The 20726-nt window shown below is 41.0% G+C and overlaps 1 protein-coding gene across 5 annotated transcripts in view; it reads right to left on the bottom strand.

Annotated features, from left to right (window-relative positions):
* The window catches only part of FAM120C (family with sequence similarity 120 member C), a 178224-nt gene extending 162804 nt beyond the window's left edge, over positions 1-15420 (bottom strand). For 4 of the 5 annotated variants that reach the window (XM_059911855.1, XM_059911856.1, XM_059911854.1 and 1 more), the window contains exon 1: positions 14688-15420. In XM_059911855.1, coding sequence (XP_059767838.1) covers positions 14688-15383 — 696 coding nt within the window. In that variant the 5' untranslated portion in view covers positions 15384-15420. Of the gene's footprint in view, positions 1-6541; positions 6843-14687 lie in introns of those variants that run through there. The other variant, XM_059911858.1, reaches the window with a different exon arrangement.
* Positions 15421-20726: the final 5306 nt, after the last annotated feature.

Raw genomic sequence — 20726 nt, forward strand, 5'->3', positions numbered from 1 at the left:
GTGCTGAAATATAAGCAGTGGCATTGCAATTCTACAAAGTAGTCACTGCAGCATTATTTGTTCTAGCTGAAAACTGGAAACAATCTGATTAAAGGACTAATTATATAAATTATAACATATGCAGGCAATGGAATAGGATGGAACTGTGAAAAATAAGGACAAACCTCTGCATACTCATATGGAAAAATCAGCATGATATATTAAATGATAATAGCCAAGTATAGAATATTATATAAATAGTATACTATCATTTGTGGTTTTTAAAAGTATATTTGTGTGTATATAATATGTATGTATATATACAATGTATTTATATGTATAGTTATATATATTTGCTTTATATGCATAGTCTCTCTGGAAGAATACACAACAAACTGATAATACTGATCATCTCTGAGGAGGAGAAACTGGTGGCTAGGGTCAAGAGTGCAAGAGAGGTTTTTTTTTTTTGGCCATATATCTTTTTGTATATTTTGAATTTTTGTACCATGAATTGCAATACTTATTTAAAAGAGGAATTACTAGTGAATAAAAGCAGAACATATTCCAGGTTAAAAAAAATTAAACAATACAGAAGGGTGTACAGTGAGAAGTTATAGCTGTCTTATCCCCATTCCGTGGAGGTAACTGCTATTCCAGGCCTCTCCCCTGAAGAGTCTGATTCGCATGTCTAAGGCTAGGCTGGGAATGTGTTTTTTTAAAACAATTTATTGAGGTTTATTGACATACAAAAAGCTGCACATAATTAATGTATACAATTTGATGAGTTTAGAGATAAATATCATTACCACAGTCTGTACCAGAAACATATCTATTACCTCCAAAAGTTTCCTCCTTCCTCTATTATCATTTCTTGTGATAAGTAAGAACACAAGATCTACTCTCTTAGCAAATTTTTCAGTATACAATACAATATAGGCACTATGCTGTGCAGTAGATCTCTAGGACTTATCTTGTATAACCAAAATTTTATACTCTTTGACTAAAACCTCCCCATTCCCCCCTCCCACCAGCTCCTGGCAAGCACCATTCTACTCTCTGCTTCTAAGAGTTTGACAATTTTAGATTCCTCACATAAGAGTATCATGAAGTGTTTGTCCTTTGGAGTCTGGCTCGTTTCACTCAGCATAAAGTTCTCCAGGTTCATCCATGTTGTCCCAAATGGCAGGATTTCCTTGATATTCCATTGTATGAATATACCACATTTTCTTTACCCACTCATCCAACAAGAGATACTTAGGTTGCTTCCAAGAACCCCAGGTGATTGTCATGATGGGAGGCAAGTTTAAGAAACACTGCTCTCGGGCTTCCCTGGTGGCGCAGTGGTTAAGAATCCGCCTGCCAATGCAGGGGACACGGGTTCGTGCCCCGGTCCGGGAAGATCCCACATGCCGCGGAGCGGCTAGGCCCGTGAGCCACAACTACTGAGCCTGCGCGTCTGGAGCCTGTGCTCCGCAACGGGAGAGGCCGCGACAGTGAGAGGCCCGCGCACCGCGATGAAGAGTGGCCCCCGCTTGCCGCAACTGGAGAGAGACCTTGCACAGAAACGAAGACCCAGCACAGCCAAAAATAAATAAATTAATTAATTAATTAAAAAAAAAAAAAGAAACACTGCTCTCTAGTCAGATCACACAGCATGACAATTTATTCCTAGCAAAATACAACCTAGAATGACTGATGGCAATTAAATCCTGACCAAGGCAAGGAAAAAGCCTTCCAGCCACAATGCCCCTCGGAATAGCTGAGCACCCTCGCTCCATTTCCACATCTATGATGACTGCTACCCTCTGAAGTAGAATGAGTTCCTGGCCCTAATTGGTCCAGTTCATCTGTTAACCTTGCAATTTTCCAGGAGACTAAAATTATTTAGGTGAGATTAAACAACAACATATGCAAACAACAAATCAGAAAAGGAGCACATTTGAGCTTTAAAGAAAGTAGGAGTTGAGATTCTGAACAACTACCTATAGCTTTTAATTGCTGGCTTACTGTTCAGTCCAACAAATACGAATTGAGGGACTACTAAATGCCAGGATGCAGACAGCACAGAGTAGCCCACTTAAACGTGAGAAGCTATAAGCACCTGTGTGTACCATGGGACCACAGAGGAAAGGCATCTAACCAGTCAGTGAGGTAATGCTTTCTAGAAGAAGCAACACCTATTTATAAAACTCAAGGGAAAACAGCTCCCTGAGAAAAGTTTATGAAATGTCTCATTTCCAATCACATGTAGTAGTCTACAGCAGTGGCTTTCAAATTGTGCTTCCCAAACCAGGATTATGGAGAATTGGACCAAATAACCAGACAGGACAGGTACTCCTATTTTCTCTTCAATCTGAGCTCATATTCTCCATTTTATCTATTTTATATTTTGGGTCTTTCAGAAAATATTTTATTAAAGAACATTTTCTATTAAAAACAACTATAATTATTTATCACTAGAATGTAAGCTCCAGGAAGGCCAGGATTTCTTGGTCTGTTTTGTTTACTGCTATACCTCCAGTGCATAGAACATAGGGAATCAATGAGCCATTTAGACTTTCAACCAATATTTAATGAGTCAGGCACTGATACATGCCAGGCACTGATCTAGGTGTGAAGATACAATAGTGAACAAGAGCCCCAAATTCCTGTCCTCATGGAGCTGACATTCTAGTGATTAATATTTCACGATAGGCACAGGGCCATAAAGAATATCTAGATTGTAAGCCTGTTAGTTGCAGTGATGGTATTATACCCATCTGGGTCTCTAGAATCCTGCCTGACCATAGAGAGCTTAATCCAGAGGCAATACCGCTTTCTGACCTCTGCAATACAACTTCCTCCAGGTCATCCCAAATGCCGTTGGGATGCTAGACTTGCTCCCATCTACCATGTTAAATACATCAAACTGGTGTCTGACTCAGGCAGGGCTCTGTGGTCCACTTTCTCCACCTGTTCTCAATTCCAAAGAAAAAGAAATCAGAGATGACAAGGAAGCATCACTTTATAAGAAAAGTCAAGGGGAGGATGTGTAAGTCTGCTTTAGCAATAGAAATATGGATGGTTTATATTTCAACTGCAAGGCCTATGTGCCTTGAAGTCTAATTACCTTAAAATTACAGACCAAAACTACTGTTGATGCAAATTTGCATCAACACTCTGTGGAGTTCAACAACCATTAAGAAATTAAACTGAAAAAAAAAAAGAAATTAAACTGATAACCACAAAGCTAGGAATAATGTCAAATTAAAAAGTAAGAATAGGGACTTCCCTGGTGGTCCAGTGGGTAAGAATCCACCTTCCAATGCTGGGGACGTGGGTTCCATCCCTGATCGGGGAACTAAGATCCCACACGCCAAACTAGAGAGCCCGTGTATCACAACTACAGAGCCCATGTGCTCTGGTGCCTGCAAGCCACATCTAGAGAGAAGCCTGCATACCGCAACAGAGACTGCATGCCACAACAAAAGATCCCACGTGCCGCAACCAAGACCTGATGCAGCCAAAAATAAGTAAATAAATATTTTTAAAAATAAATAAATAAAACATAAGAATAGCAGCAATCGTAAACCACAGTCAATTCAGGGCAACATTGACAAAGTGGCCTTCCCTCTCAGCTGTAGGAGTTTCAGTTATCTATATACACACGCACGGTAGAGTCTTTGCCATTAAATACTGCAGTCAAGCTAGAGGTGGTAGAATACTGATCCAGTGTTCAGTAAAGGCTATTAAAGGTGTTAATTTTGTGAATACTCAATTTCAGTACCCTTAAACTGCTCTCAGGCTGCCAAGAGCTAGCCCATTTCCGTAGGTGAAACTGCTTGTCACATGTAAGAAAGAAGACTTAGATTTATTTAATCTGTTGTGGCTCATTTAGGGGCTGGAGACTCTGAGCATAACTTTTGTAATCAGCAGATACAGCAGGAACTTCAGCATCCAGTGGACCTATGCTCAAATTGAAGTGGTAGGGCATATCATGGGCAAGTCACTTAACTTCCTCATTTATAAAATGGAGATTTTGCTATATTCCTACCTAATTGTAAGACTTTGAAATTATTTATATAAAATACCTAGCATACAGGTTCTGAAAAAGTCATTATGAAATAAAGCGTAGCCTGTTTATTCTGCAGACATGAAGCCTATAGTACATATTACTCTCTGCAGGTCCTCAGAAATCATTTGAAACAAGTAGATTCCAGAATAGGCACTTGCTCTGCCCAAAGCAAAATCTTGCAGTATTGAAAAATCAGAAGGCCTGATGAAAGGTATTCTTAGGAATAAGAGGAGAACAAAAGTCCAAGGTAGCTTTTGGGTTACCTTGGAAAGGAAGACAGGAATTGCAGGGAGGACAGTGATGGTGAGAAATTTCTAAGAGTCCTTGAACTAGGGGCTGCAGCTAACATAAATGAATGAAAGTGGTTAAGAAAATCAACTGCTAGAAAATTTTTTTTCCTAAACTATGCTGTGGGTGTTAACAATATAAACATGCAAAATATTGGAGTTAACATTTTAAATTCAAAATTAAAAACAAAAGTTCAAAATAGAAAAATTTAATCATTACATTTTTGCGTCTGATTTATTCTCCTTTGACTTGGAACAGGAGGTCTGATGCTTTTCTTATGTACCAAGAGGTCAATGTTAGGTCTTATATTTTTGTGTTACAATGTGCACTAAAGAATTTAGCCTTGAATCCTTTTACTGGGAATGATTTTTATCCTATTTCATAATGGAAAACAGCTGCTTAGAAATGTAGGAATTTCCAAACACACATAGATGTCTTGCACAGTGTTTTTTATATTTAGGGTTACTACTCCTGAGATATTTGTAGAATTCTGGTATTTCAGTGACATCATGCTTCACTTTCAGTACCATAGCACAGCAATTCAGTATCTCCACTGTAGCTATTCTTTCACACCATGAATATCAATTGAGAAAGGTTAACTGAACTATTACATTAATTCATTTTCATAGAATATAATGTCAGAAAACCTTTTCTGGAATTCAATAGACAACTCCACAATTGGGGGAATGTAATTCAGGCCATCACATTCATTTCTTGGAAAACAATTTCAGCAAAGTCAGCCAGTCTATCTCCTGCCAAATTAGTTTCCCAAAGGCATAATTTTGCTAGGAATGAGCAAATACAACCACACATTTGGAAGGTATTTCTGAACAACCTTGTTTTTATTCAAAGTGAATTGTAATGTCAACCAAACAGGTCAAATATATTATTTCAGTCTTTGATGGTGTGCTGAATGCCTTTTGGATACCAAATAAGTAATTTTTTCCAGTATCTTCAATACCATACCTCAACTAGGTCAATTAATCTCCATAATAGGGAAGATTTCCATGACATGAATCTAATAATTCACCAAGCAAAGTATTCAACTATGTTTGGTGCAAACCACAATGTTAATTACCAGTTCTTGACATGATTCATTTTGAACATTTTTGCACAAAAAGTGGAATCCTAAGGAGCGATACAATGAACAGCTTTAAGTCTTTGTAAAGTGTTTCTGAAAAAAATTGAAGTTTCCTAAGTCCAACAGTAACACTATTGCAGAAGCACCATCTGTAGTCATATTCACTAATTTTGACCAATCTATACTAAAAATTTCAAGACTTTTCTCAACATACAAAATCCAAGTATTTCTAGATGTACCCGTCAGAGGCAAGTCCAAAAGAGTTAGACTGCATCAAAATTATAGGTGTGGAGGTTCTTAAACTTTAGGGTGTATCAGAATCAGTTGGAGGGCTTATTAAAACAAATTAACAAGCCTCATCTCCAGTAGGTCTGGGGTAAGGCCTGAGAATCTGCATGTATAACAAGTTTCCAGGTGGTACAGTGCTGTTGATTAGGGACCATACATTGAGAACTACTGGCTAGACACATAGCTAAGTGTACCTTTAAATGCATAGTGTTTATATCTGCTGTAACCAGTTGTAATCTAAAACTTTACAATTTAACTTCTTGACACAATGTCACAAAAATTTTCAGCCATCAATTTTTAACATCCTGAGCAACAGTATCTACTACCTTTGCAAATGCTTGTTTATAATGTAAATTCTGCTGTACTCAACACTCTTTTCTTAAACGACTACCTACAAAAGGCTTTCAAGCCCTGGTAATTTTTTCATGTAATATATAATTGCATTTCATGGCAGTATTACTTAATTGTCTGTATTCAAAAACAACCTATTGAAATTCCAAGCCCTTTTTCAAGTTCTTTTTGTTTCAGCACTCATCATTCTTGTATACTGGTCATATTTCTTACAATGGTTTATTTTTAAATGGTATCTTAAATTGTAGTCTTTCAACAAACACATTTTATTTAGATATAGAGGAATACTCATCACTTCCACTAGGAAATAGGCTCCCTTTGATTTTCCTTTAAATATATGACCTTCCTGTATAGATAATTCTTCTTTTTTTCACTTTTCACAGATATGGGCACAAGAAATATTTCATATTCTTCAAAACTACTATAAAAAAGTACAAGCACAACAATCAATGGTGTCTTAGTTATCTATTTCTGTATTAACAAATTACCCCCAAAACTTAGTGGCTTAAAAAGCATTTATTTTCTCATAGTATCTGTGAGCGTGGCTTAATGGGGTTCTTTGGCTCAGGGTCTCTCACAGGCTGCAATCAAGGTGTCAGCTGGGGCTGCAGTCATCTCAAGGCTTGGCTGGGGAAGGATCCACTTCCAAGCTCACTCACGTGGCTGTTGGCAGGATTCAGTTCCTTGTGGGCTGTTGGACTGAGGGCCTCAGCTCCTCACCGGTTGTTGGTCAGAGGCTTCCCTCAGTTACTTGTCACGTGGGCCTCTCCAGAGGGCAGCCCACAACACGGCAGCTTGCTTCATCAGAGTGATCAAGCAAGAAATGCCAGAGAGAGAGAGAGAGAGAACAAACAAGATGGAAGTCGCAGTTTCTTATAACCTAATCTTGGAAGTGACATCTCATCACTTTTGCTGTAGTCTGTTCATTAAAAACAAGTCACTAAGTCCAGCCCACACACAGGGGGTGAGGGTAGATTAAACAAGAGTGTGAATACCAGGAGGCGGGAATCACTTGGAGCCATGTATGAAGAAGATGGTTATCATGAAAGGCAAGTGGCACTTGGTCACTGTGTCAGGGAGACACCATGGATCGGTAGAGACTCCAATAAATGAAGACCACGTAGCTCGGCAAAAGGGGACAACCAGTGTTGCGAGAGGATCTGATATTTCAAGAGTGGTTGGAAAGTCAGAATTCTTGGTAACGTTTCACAATTTTTAAAATGTTGGCAACAAATTCATATTTGTTAAAAAAGAAATGCGTTTGTAAAATGCAAGTTAAATGATAGAAGGAAATGAAAAATCATTCAACTAGATGATGCCTTAATATTCAACCCAAACCCACTATTTGACTTTAGATTCTGATGAACACTATTGATCAATGAAAATCAATGAAGTTCTTTTAAAAAAATGTGTGGTGCTATGGGCTGCCAGTTTGCCATCCCTGCCATAACCTTTGGGATTTTCTTTGTGGTATAGATGAAAGGGCAAAGGTTTTGGTGTCTGAAATGCAAACTGTGGTTCTGCCACTTCCACTATGTCCTTGGGCCTATGACAAGAGCCAGAGAAAAGATACTCCGGGCTATTATTGTTAGTATTTTCTTACTTGTCTCCCCTACTAGACTATGAGCTGCTGGAGGGTTAGAGTACCCACCTGACCACAACACTCCCTTATCTCACTTTCCTACTTCATTCTTCTGTACAGCACTTACTACACTACCTAAAATACTATATATTTTGTCTTTTTATCTTGTTTATTGTCTGTCTTTCCCACTAGAATATAAACTTCATGAGGTCAGAAACCTGTCTGTTTTGGTCACTGCTTTATCTTCCCAATATTGAACTGTGCCTAGTGCACAGTAGGAGCCCATTAAACATTTGTTTAATGAATGAATTCCATTGTTCATAGTACTTAGCACAGGGTCTGGCAAGAGTAGGTGTTCAAAAAATGCTGAAAAGCATTCATTGTCCTGATAAGAGAATGGTAGGCAGATCAAGAAGTACCCTACATGCCATGCCAAGCTTAAGGCATGAGAGTGAAATGTCCATGTCCAATCTACTTGGCACACAAGATATTTTGGTCAAAGTAACTGTAGCTGGCATTTATATGGCATTTACTATGTGGTATATAATGTTCTAAGCACTGTACTTATATTAAATCATTTAATACTCACAATAAAGTCTGTGATGTAGCTATTATTACTATCCTCCTCCTCCACATGAGAAAACTGAGGCAGAGAGAGGTTAACTTGCCCACATTTATATAACTAGTAAGTAAAAGAACAAGGATTTAAACCCAGGCAGTCTGGCTCCAAGGTCTGTTCTTGGCCATTATGCTACACAAACTAAATATAAGAAAAGTGTTCTGGAAAAGGTTATTAAAATGCAACTATACTGTTTTGAGAGATGTTAAAGATAAAGGATTTTGATGTCAAATATATTTAGGTTCATATCTTGGCTCAACCACATTCCAGCAGTGCAACCTTGGGCCAGTGACTATGCTGAGCCTGTTTTTATTTTAGCTATAAAAAACGTAGATTAATACATATCCTGAAGGGTGGTTGTGATGATTAAATGACATAATGAATCTATGTGAGGTACCGAGCCCATGTGGTAGCTATTATTACTACCACCAAGGGGGAATTTATTCCATAAATGCATTGCTAAGCAGCTACAAAACTTACTTTTACTTAACAGAGTTTGGCAATTCCATTTGGAATCAAGTTAATTTACATGGAATGAAACTATAACATTATAAAACACTGGTTCTAAATTCTTCCTTATCTGCCTTTCTCTTTTAACAACCATTATTGTATATAATGTGTCAAGCCCTAGAGCAAAATCTCTGCCCTCTCGGAACTCAGTTAAAAGATAATTACATACAAACTTCCAGTCATAAGATAAGTAAGTTCTGGGGATGTAATACATAGCATGGGGGAAAGAAAGAGAATTATAATGCGATATGAAAATACTATGAGAGAAAAAAATATGAGAGAGGTAAAAATAAAAAGAACACTCTGGTAGCACAAGGGAAGGCATCATTTACCTTGGCTGGGAAAGATTTCATAGTGATAACTTTTGAGCAAGAATAAGTAGGAATTGGCTACACAATGGTGAGAGTAAAATAAGAAAAGCACTATGTGAGAGGACATGGTATGTCTAGGAAGCCAGAAAAGTTCAGAATGGTTGGGACATTCCAATGGTTGGAACAGGTGTGGGCAAAGGTAAGCACCAAGTAAGGCTTGGAGAGAGTTTGGGATCAGACTGTGAATGGCATTGTCTGCCATGCTGACAAGTCTGGGCTTAGTAGGGTAGGCAAAAAGTAGCCAGTGGGTATCTTCAGGCACAGACAAAAGTCAACTTTGGTTTTCAAAGTATCTCTGACAGCAATGTAGAAGATGGACTATGGTCCAGAGAGTGGTAAAGGAACAAGTTGAGGCAATTTTCATGGCTCAGATAAGAAATGATGGCAGCCTAAACTAGAGCAATGGGGGTGGAAGTAGCTGGACTCAGTAGACATTTCCGAGGTAGAGGTGACAGGACCTAGTGACCGAGTGGATATGGGAAGTGACAGGAGAGTGAAAAATTGAGAAGAATTCCATGGTTTCTGGCTTGAAATGGATGAAAGATGACATCCATAGAAAAAGAGAACACCAAAAATAGAACAAGTTTTGGGGGAAAATAATGAATTCCATCCTGGATATTTTTTAGTATGAGTGACGTATAAGACATCAAGTAGTAGAAAGCTGAAAAGATGTGTCAAAAGCCCTTGAGAGAGGTCAGGGGTAGAGAAAGAGCTATAGGAATAATCAGAATACAGTTAATATTTAAAGCCATAATAATGGATGAGATTGCTCAGGAAATGAATGTAGAAGAATATAACTAGGACAGAAGTCTTGAGAGCACCAATGCTTAAGGAAGCAGTAAGAGGAGGAGAAAGAACTAGAGACTTATAAGGAGAATCAGAAGTGAGCTGCATTATGGAATCCAAGAAAGGAAATTCAAGGAAAGGATGGCTCATGTCAATTATCTCATAGAGGACCAATAAAGCGTAAGAATGGAAATGGTTTTGGTGCCTTCAGAATGGTGACATCACATATCAAGTGGCAATAGGCTAGGGAATAGGAATTAATACAGTCTTCTTTTTTCAAGAATAATGGTTAAAAGGGAAGAACAGGGATAAGGATAATGGCTTAAGGAAATTACAAAGTAAACGGGAAGTTTTTGTTTTTAAAGGTTATTTGTATACGCTTACGTACTTATAAGTGAAAGAAACCAGAGAGGGAGAGACTTAAAATGCAGAGAAGAAAGAGACTGCTACTTTTGAATTCCTATAATATCACTATATGACTCACTCACTTGGCACTGAGCTTACACATTTGCCTTGTACTGGCAGTATTGTACATTTAGCAATGCTGGCACAAACTAAGTGCTCAATAAATCTACTTATTATCATTTTTCTTCATGCATCTATGCATATTATCTGGCCAGTAAAAGTGTACAATCTTACACAAGAATGTACAGAAAGGAAACTGTGTGGTGAAACTGTGGAAAGAGACTTTGAGCAATACAGATCCAGAACAGATTTTTACCCACCATTTACTAGTGTCCAGACCAAAGAAAAATCATTTCACTTCTTTGCACCTGTTATTCAACTGTTAAATGGGAAGAATATCACACATTCTTGCAAGCTTATGAGGATTAAACAAGCTATTTAAAAAGCACTTTATATACAACTTGGTGCTCAAGAAGAAGACCTAATTACTATTATGATAATTTTTCCTACCACTAGAGCATCTAGTAGAGTCACTAACGTTTCAGGATGTGTCAATGATTGAGGATAAGTAAATAATCAGGAGGCACAGCAGCCACTGCTATACTGTATTCTAGAGAACGAAAGCACAAAATGGCATCAGCTGTTGGTCAGCCTTCTCAAACTTTGCTTATTCATTTACCATCAACATGATTTCTGCCACATCCAAGTACTGAACCTTAATACTTTTCTTTAAATCAACTTACTTCTCTTTAATTGGCCTAAAGAGTTCTAAAGAGTTATAGCTGTGAAACTGCGGGTTTCATGCGTTGATTATCTTTTTTTCTAATATATATATTTAACCATTAAAACAAAGTATTCATCCCATTAACCACCCCACATCATCTTTCAAACCACATTCTAAAACTGCTTTAGGGTTGCTCTGAGACCCTTAGGAAGAGATCAGGTAGCAATTTGTGGTTTTACTTAATTTTTCTGCTACTGGCAATGATAACTTACAAAGGTTTGCAGAATGTACAAATGAAACAAACCAAATGACAAAATTCATCCCAGTTATATACCCTGAATATTTTCATGGGAAGTCCTAAATTGTCTAAAGCTAAAGAGACAACCCAGCAATTTATCTTTTTATGTAATCCCTCCATCTCTATTTCTCTATCACAAATGAAAATGAGATTGGGAATAAAGGCCCATCCTGTGACCTAGTCTCAAGAACAGAACCAAGGGGAGGAGAAAAACACTAGTGGGTTTTGCTCTAAAGCACTAGCATTTCAATCAAAAGATATGGTAGGCATGCAGATCATTCAAGTGAGAACCTGCTATCTTCAAGACAGTGGAACACTCCTCTGAAAAGGCAAACCACAATGAGTTATTAACCAATATCTTTCAAGTCTGTGTTACAAACCAGGAAGTTCTCCATCACTCCAACAGCAACAACAACAACAACAATCACTGACCAGAACCGGGGGAGAAAACTTCACTCACTGATAACATCTACAGATACTTTACATATGCACTTTTGGAGCCAGTCTTAAATCCACTATGTTAAGAGCCACACTACACACTTTTAAAAAGTCACTCCTACAATGCATTCTAAGATCACTAACCTTTTCATTCAGGGAAAAAAATGTATCCTGCACCTAAAATATGCAAGTTATTATGGAGACTATGAGAAGATTAAAGAGTTTGTTTATAATCTAGCATGGGGAACAAGACATGTATTTCACAAACGGTGGTACTCATGACTGAAGAGGGCTGCTGGGAAATTTTCCCCCCAACATTTTATTAAGAAAAACTTTAAACATATAGCAAAGTTGAAATAATTTTACAGTGAACATTAGAAAAGTCACGACTGAGATTCTACCATTTTTACTACATTTGCTTTATCACCTATCAATCCATCTTATTTTTTTATGAACTGCTGGGATTTTAAAAATGAGACTATGTGTAATGAAGAATCTTAGTAGGCCATATTAGGGTTGCTTCTCAAAAATTTTCACTGATGAGGTGTATGAACAAAAAAGCTGGAAAAACCCAAACCCATACTCAGTGTTCAATTCCTGCCAACCTCCAATCAAAATCTATTCAGAGCTCACAGTAGGCCATTTTACATCTCCACATCCTTGTCCCCTCTGAACCATCCTTCCCAGCCCTCCTCAAGGCTCAGTACCAATCTGTGAAACCTCCCCCAACTTTCACGTCCTCACCCAGAATTAACCAATGCCCCCTACAGGGACCACATTTTTCATCATTAGCAATTAGCTCACGGTATCTGCAACTCTTGTTTTCAGTCTGTCTCTTTTACTAAACTCTGACCTCCGTGAGGGCAGGGATCCCCTTACTTCCCTCTGAATCCTCAGCAACCAGTATAGTACCTAGCCTACAGCAGGCACTCAATAAATAATACAAATGAATAGCCCAGACCTGTCTTTACCCAGGAGCCAAGGAAGATTTTAGTCCAGTGTGGGAATGATTTAATCACACTGGCACTTTAGAAAGATTCATCTTAGAGCACCGTTGTTAAGAGCATGAGCTTTGGAGCCAGATTGCCTGGGCATGACTCCCAGAATCCCAGCTCTGCCATTTATTGCCGGGTGACTTTGGGCAAGTTTCTAAACCTCCTGTGCCTCAGTTTCCTCATTTGAAAAAACGGGTAATACTGCTTCACAGGTTATCGTGAGGATCAAATGAGATAATTTTTGTTGTTGTTGTTAAAGCACACAGATTAGCAGCTGGCACATAGTAAGCATTCCATCAATGTTAGTCACTGTTGCCGGCAACCAAGTTAATAATGACAATGAGGTAAAAAGTCCTTAAAGCTCGAGTGGTAGCAGTGAAAACAAAGTGGAAAGAATGGCCATAAAAGAAGAATCTACTGAAAAATGCTCAGTCGGGAAGGCAAGCAAATGAGTGTCTGACATATTTTTTCTCCTACTTTGTATGTTTGAGATAGCTCGTGATTGAATTTTTTAAAAAAATTATTAAAAACAGCTATAATTACCCAGCCTAGGCACAGATTAGATGCTGGGCACAAGGAGTCTAGCAGGACTGGACTCTAGCCACAAGCTCTATGACCACTGTGAGTTTCTTTATGCAGGTCTTTCAGTCTCTCAGCTGAGATTTTTTTCCTCATTACTCCACCCAGCACCATTTCTTTAGTTTATGATTCCCACGATTCCATATCCTATCTTCTGACTATGCACACATCCCCAAGAGCCTTGGTTGGGGAATGGGTTTGTGGTTTTGTCCTACCCAACCCTGTACTGCTTTTCTTTTTCTTCTTCCTGCCCACCTCCTTTACTTCTCAAGCCTTGCTATTCCCTACACGTAGGAACTTGAAACCCAAGAGTATGGAAAAGCAACAGAGCAACAGCAGTTGTGCCAAGAACTGGGGTTGCTGCCAAGCTGTTCTCCAGGCCCCATATGCAGTGACCAACTACATGCAGAGATTAGACTGAACTACCCATGGGGCCTCACATGCTTGATATTCCCGTTTGCTTCTGTTCATTTTCTTTCTCCTGCTTAGAGAAGCCTCTTCCCAAACCTGTAACCAATTCAAATCCAATTCATCCTTGGAGACCCAGGTGAGGTCCAACTTCTTTAAGGAAGTCTCCTCTGACCATTTTAGCCCACAGATATTCCCCCCCCCACACAAAACAGGTACCAATCTGTACCATAAATCATAATCACATACACATTTATACCATTAAATAAATGTTTCCTGTGTATATATTTGATATATTTGATTTTCCAAGGGCAGGAACCATGTCTCACATGTCTTTTAAACCCCTTACTCTTAGTGGGTTAATACTTGTTGAAAAGTGACTGAACCAGTGGGTTTGTTTGTTCGTTTGTTTAGGCTAAGGAAGGATGAGGTAGAAACATGTTGAAATGAAAAAGGCTGAATGAACAGATGGGTGCAAAAGAAGCACTGGTTCAAAATTCGGGGAAAAGCTGTAGAAGAAAGGTGTTCAATTAACACGTTTAACTGCAAGGTTGGAAAAAGACATAGAAGAGAGATGTCAACTGGAAAAATTTGGAAAATGGCATTTCAGCTTGAGGCAGAAGACAGCAGGAGAAAGATGGGGCTACAAAAGAAATTCTGCTAAAGCCTAGGGATAGGCCAATTGGATAAAGGGGGTTATTGGGATGACATGGGTAGAGATGTAGTTATGCAGGTGAGCGAATCGGTAGGGCGTGGTATGAAGGGTTAGGTAGATGGATAAAATGATCGAGGGTAGTTAGGCAAGTGGGTTAGCTGACTGGGCGCTGAGTGGGTGGATGGGAGACAGGTAAGTGGGTGGGTGGTTAGGTGTTTAGTTGGGAGGGAATAGGTGTGGGGCGTATTATTTAAGATCCGGCCCCTCCCTCACCTTGACCCGGAAGCGGATGAGCGCTAGCCTCACGCAGTGGCTCAGGCAGGCCGGTGGCAGGAACCAGGCCCGTGGAGGAGGGGTGCCCTTGTTGCCCACGTGTCCCACGATCAGTTGCGCTGTCTGCCGCTCGGCCTGGCACCGACGGCCCCACTCGGCCAGCCGGTCCTTGCCCAGGCCCCCGGGGAACATGACCACCAGCTCCAAGCCGTCGCCGCCGGGATAGGCACAAGCCTGACATAGCGCTGACAAGTAGCCCAGCATGGCGTTCCATTGGCCGCCACACACCCAATCCGTCTGGTAGCCGCCATAAAGCCGAGGCAGCGCTGAGCCCGCGTCCACCAGCACCCGGGCCCCGGGCAGCGGAGGGGGCGGCGGCGGCGGCGGCGGGTGCAGCCCGGGGTGCGCCTGGCCGTGATGGTGGAAGTGGTGAGCGGGGTGATGGTGCCGAGTCGGCCCCGCGCCCCCGGAGTAGGCACCCAAGGCAGCGGGCGCGAGCGGCGGTTGCAGAGGCGCGGAGCCCCTGGCGGCGCGTGGAGCCCCGGGCGCTAGGGCTGCCGTAGGCGGCAGCGGGCGATGCTGCTGCTGCTGCTGCTGCTGGCGCGAGACCGTACGCGCGAGTTTGAGGAGGTCCACGGGCACAACAGCCCCGGGACAGCGCTTCTCCAGGAACTCTTGGAAGCCCTGGACGCCCATGCTTCGTCGGTGGGCAGACGAGACGGCGGCTGCGCGAGCAGGCTAGGCGGCGATCTGGGCGCGAAGCTGGGGGCGGGCGCGTGCGCACTCCGCGGGGGGCGAGGGGGCGGGCAAAGGATTCCCGAGGGGCGGGGTGAGCTAGCGAGGGAATGAGGCAGGGGTGGGGAGGAGACCACAGACTGGATTTGGGTGGAGAGGAGTGGTGAGGCCGGCCGGACTCAGGAGAGGCTGGGAGGATAAAAGCGATGACGGGCTCTCGTCACTTCTCTCTTATCCCTCTTTGGCCGCTCTTCACCGCTTCAAAAGGGGTGAAGCCTCTTACTTCTACCTCCAGGAGCCATGTTACCTCGTCTTCTCTATGGTACACGCTTTCTAGCTGGAGGAGGGGGAGCGGGGCGGGGCATTCTGGGAGTTGTAGTCTCCTCTACGGCCTCGGGATACAGTGTTGGAACAAGATTACCACCCCTGTCAGCTCTTGCATTCACTGGGTCTCAAGGGGCGGGGCGTGATATGCGTTTAGGATTTGCACTGCAACTCTTTGCATCCACCGAGTTGCTTCAGGCTATTTACCGCCTTTCCCAGGAAAAGGAGTTGGGGGGGAGTGATGCATCATGGGAAAGGAAGTAGAGTGGATTAATTGAATTCAGCTAAAGTATGCTAAAATTCCCCAGGAGGAAGAATTTTCCTTTGAGGGGAGGGAATAATGTGCGTAGCTTTTAATGAATGAGAAAGGACACATATGAAACGTAAAAATAATAACCACCATTTCTGTAACAATCCACTTAACTTTTAGCTACTGTAATTCTTTGAGGAAGAGTTCTTGGCCCCAGTTTATGAATGGTGAAAATTGTATAATTTATTTGCCCAAGGCAATGCGAGACAAAGTGAAATCGAATATCCATTGTACTCAGGAGCTCTTTGGTCAGGGAGATAAGCACCAACACAAATTAAACTACAAGTTGTACCTTTCTGGTACTCACTGAGCTACAATGTCCTATGGTTAGGACCTTTGTTTGCAAACATTGTGAATCGATCTGTCGGGGAGCTCTAGAAAAATAGCGGTAAGAGCTCCAATTCCAGACGTACAGAATCATCTTTTGAAAATCCATTCAATATTTTCAGCATTCTCCTTGTTTGATTCAGATATAGCACCAGTCTTCTGGCTGCCTGGCGTTTAGGGCACACTGTTTCAACCGGAGGAGGGTAGAAAACAAGATCTATTCTGTTCTGTAACAGTGCGTAGCAGTCAGATCTGGCTTGGAACTTAATAGAAGGTCGGAGATAATGGCAGGCCAAGTAAGAACGCAAAAGTTTAGAACCCAAGAGTAGTCAAGGTGAATGAAATCTGAGAACAGTGTATTAGGATACAAAAGCTGAAAAATCTTCAAGCTCCATAAAGAAATTTATCATAAAAGACCAGTGGAGATAGAACAAGCCAGATTGGCAAAGAATAAGTAGATGTTGAAGCAATGCACATAAATAACTCCTGTGAAAACAAGCAGTGAAAGGAGGGAATAGTGGCTTGAAGGGATGGTGGATGGAAGGAATAGAGGTTTTCTAGTATAATGGACACCTATTGGATTGTTTACTCAGCCCTCCTTTTCTAGGAATTAACCCTCTCCCCATTTACAGAGTTATAACAAAAACTGTCATGTTAACCATAACCATCGCTGACTGGGTCAAAGGTAGATAACGAATCCAAGGTGGGTCGATCAGAATCTCATTCCCTAGAAATTTGGAATTGGACCAGAGAGATCAGTTTTTCTCTAAGTGTAAAACTTGGAAGCTGTCAGTAGTCAATTTTCCCATCAGAGGGACAAAAGTAAAAGATGCTGGTCTGCAGGAAGAGAAAAAAACGCAGACTCTCAGAGCAGAGATGGGAGATAGGGAGTCTTCATCGTGTTTAAGACCCAGGTTCTAGATCATTCCTCAGGCATTCTTGCCCTTGGTTTCTCTGAGGCAACCTCATATCCTTACTATTTTAAAGATAGAGTTGGGTTAGAAACTACTCATGACCAAAAAATTATTAATTCAAGAACTGGTACCAGAAATGGGGTGTGGCAAATTATAGGCCCTAAACTATGGAACTGGCAGAGATTGGAGATCTCCCATATCGTTAATTGGAAGTTGGCATTCTGTGTTATTTGGCAGCGAAGCAGTTGCTTATTGCTCTTGAGACTCAAAAGCAGAGCAGCCCTTCTGCCTATATCAAGACTTTAGCAGTTGCTAATGGTTAGATATTCATGGGCTTTGCTGATTTATTGTCTCATTTTAAATGTTCCACTAATTAGGAAACTGGAATCCAGTTTCCAACGAACTGGAACGAGGTTATCTTTATAAGCCACCACAGTATTCCTTGTTCTCCAACTCCCCCAAATGTGATGATCTCTTCCTCTGAATATGCATTCAGCTGGAATGCAAGGAAGAAAGGGTAAGTGTAACATTCCCAGAGCAGATTGGAAAAGAGAGGCTTCACATCGTTGAACTCAACCTACTGTTTCCTATCCACGCTCTGAACTGGAGACCTTGAGCATAATGCCAGGGAGAAGGAGCCAAGTCTTTAGGTAGAGAGCTAAGAAATAAAAACCCTGCAACAGGGTGATTATTCCCTTTAGCAAATCTGAAGATTCAAAGAGCATAAGTTGACAAGATTCTTGGCACTTGTTATTAGCATTGTGAGTCCCCTCAAATGAAATTAACAGGCAGTCATATGAGGTTTTGAGGAAGTTGTATCACTAGAAAATCCTATCTAGTGAACAGGGACCATGAGCCAGCAGTGATTCTCAAAGTATGGTCCCTGGACCGGCATATCAGCACCTAGGAACTGTTAGAAATGTAAATTCTGGGGCCTCACCCCAGATCTCCTGAATCAGAAACTCTGGGGGTGGGGCTAGCAATGTGTGGTTTAAATGGTGTCAAAGATAAACAAAGCCTGACATTAGTTAAAGCAGTGAGGACAGATTTTATTCAGTTACTGACAGTAGGGGAAAGAGCAGAGCTCCATTCCCATTTGTGCAGAGGTGACTGAGCATTTTAAAGGGAAAAGGAGGGAGGAGGAGCGAGGAGAGGCTCAAGTAGAGTCAGGGAAGTGAAAAATTACAAAGGGTTGGCCAGTGTAAATGCAGTTAGGCTAGCTGTGTCTGCTAGCTGGCAATTATTTAAGTTAGGATTATATCCTCCCACAGTTACTGGGAGACAGAGGCCCTAGCCTTGCTGATGACTACATTTCAAAGGAATGGTCCTTGAGACACACACTCTGGAGTTGTAGGAGATACATATACATCTCAAAGGGACAGGGGAAGAATTCATAATTTTAAGCCCTGTTTGGTAAATGCTCTAAGAAAGGGAGGTCAGGGGTCTATTGTCAGGTGTCAGCTAGAGCAAGCTATAAATTCTTTTTACAGCCCGAGCTTTTCCAGATGGAAATTGGGTCATCCCAGAGACTCCGACTTAGGAGGCTAGGAGCCAAGTTTGGTCTAGTCTCTTAGTGCAGGTGTTTGAATGGAGTGTTTGTGTCGAGAGTTTTTGCAGGGCGCACTAGTTCTCCAGGTGATTCTAATGCACCCTTAACATTTGAGAATCACTGCTCTTCTAGAGCAGGCCCAAGTACAGACTGCTAAAGCAAAAAGAAGCATCAATAAACTGACTCCCATAAGTTTTTCTATACCCGTAATTTATTTCCTTCCTTCCTATCCAGGTGGAAATGGTGCGCACTTGGACCGGTGGCTGATAAAGGTGTGCCCCTCTCCTTTCCTAAAAGGGAACTTAGTGGTTAATCTAAATATTTCTCTACTATTGCATGTTAGATCTATTGGTGGCAGTTAAGTTTATCAGGAAGTGGCAGGATCAAGACGATCCACATTTAGATTGTCACTGAACTAGATGAGGAAGGGGCATGTCCATGCCGTGCCGTTGCTCTGGATGCAGTAGTTGCATGTGACTTGCAGTTGTCCATAGATTGTTAGGTGTGGACATTTGTGGAATTGTAGGTATAGGGAAAATGGCATATGTGTTTACGGGGCAGTCAAACGGAGGACCATAGGTAAACATCTGTTTTGTCTCCCCAGTACCCCCTTTTCTACCACTTTCTCTACCTTACCCTCATGGTTGCACCAGGAGCTTATTCTTTATGTACCTTCCCAGAGAATTTGGGATTGAGCTGGAGGAGGAGAGATGAAAAATCCTGGCTGCATTCAAGCACCTGATTTATGTTCCTAAGGCCCATCTGCATTATCCTTGGGTGTTTTGAGACACCACCGCCATCTTTATAATAAATCCCTCTTTTTTGTTTAAGCTTGTTCAAATTGGGTTTCTATTACTTACAAACAAGAATCTTAACATATATAGTACAAGAGAAACTTTATGCTAGGCATAGGCCATAGAGAGGGAAGAGATAACAGAGGCCAAAGCCCTGAAAGTAGAAAGGGACAGTAGATGTCACAGAATAGTGGTTAAAGTGTGTGCTTTGGAGCTGAGATCTGGGCTCCAATACCAGTTCAACTCCTTATTTGCTATATAACTAACAAGTTATTTAACCTCTTGAGCCCTTATTGTATCTATGAAATAGGGACTCATTAATTTATTCAGCAGATTTATTTGGTACCTACTACGTGCCAGGAATAACGCTGGGCTAGGAGAAAACAGTTTTCAAGGCAGTCAAGGAGCTTAGAAGGGAGATGGTAATGATACTTACCTCAGAAGCTTTTGAAGATTAAATGGTATATTAAAGTGCTTAGCACAGTAACTGGCACAGTAAGCACCTAATAAATCTTAATAATTATTAAAATGAAGGGTGGAGAGAAGCATAAAGAAGTTGCATCGAAAATTCATATTGGATTCAATCTTCTGATATCTTCCACCTAAGTAGTAACTAGCTGTTCAGTTTCTGCAAGGGGCCCACTTAGCTTTCTCTATTGCCCAAATCCTTGGGGGCTGTTTGAGAGGCTGTAAGCTTGTATGGTAATAGTAAATAATTCATTAGAAGGTCTAATAAGGCTGCTATATTGCTTGTGTTTCTTGAACCAGCAATAATAGCAGGGAGGTCATTTGATTAGTAAAGGAAACAAGGACTGTGGTTCTCAACCCTAGCTAGGTTAATATATTAATATACCACCTGGGGAGCCTTTTAAAACAATACTAATTATAGGGATGGGGCCCAGACACTAATTATTTTTATTTTAAATTGTGGTAAAATACATATAACAGAAAAATTACCATCTTAACCATTTTTAAGTATACAGTTCAGTAGTGTTAAGTATATTCACACTGTTGTGCAACTGGGACACTAATTTTTAAAAATACCTCCCCAGGTGATTTTAATATGCAGTCAGGGATGAGAACCTC

The sequence above is a fragment of the Balaenoptera ricei genome, chromosome X (genome assembly GCF_028023285.1).
Source record: "Balaenoptera ricei isolate mBalRic1 chromosome X, mBalRic1.hap2, whole genome shotgun sequence".
Lineage (NCBI taxonomy): Eukaryota > Metazoa > Chordata > Mammalia > Artiodactyla > Balaenopteridae > Balaenoptera > Balaenoptera ricei.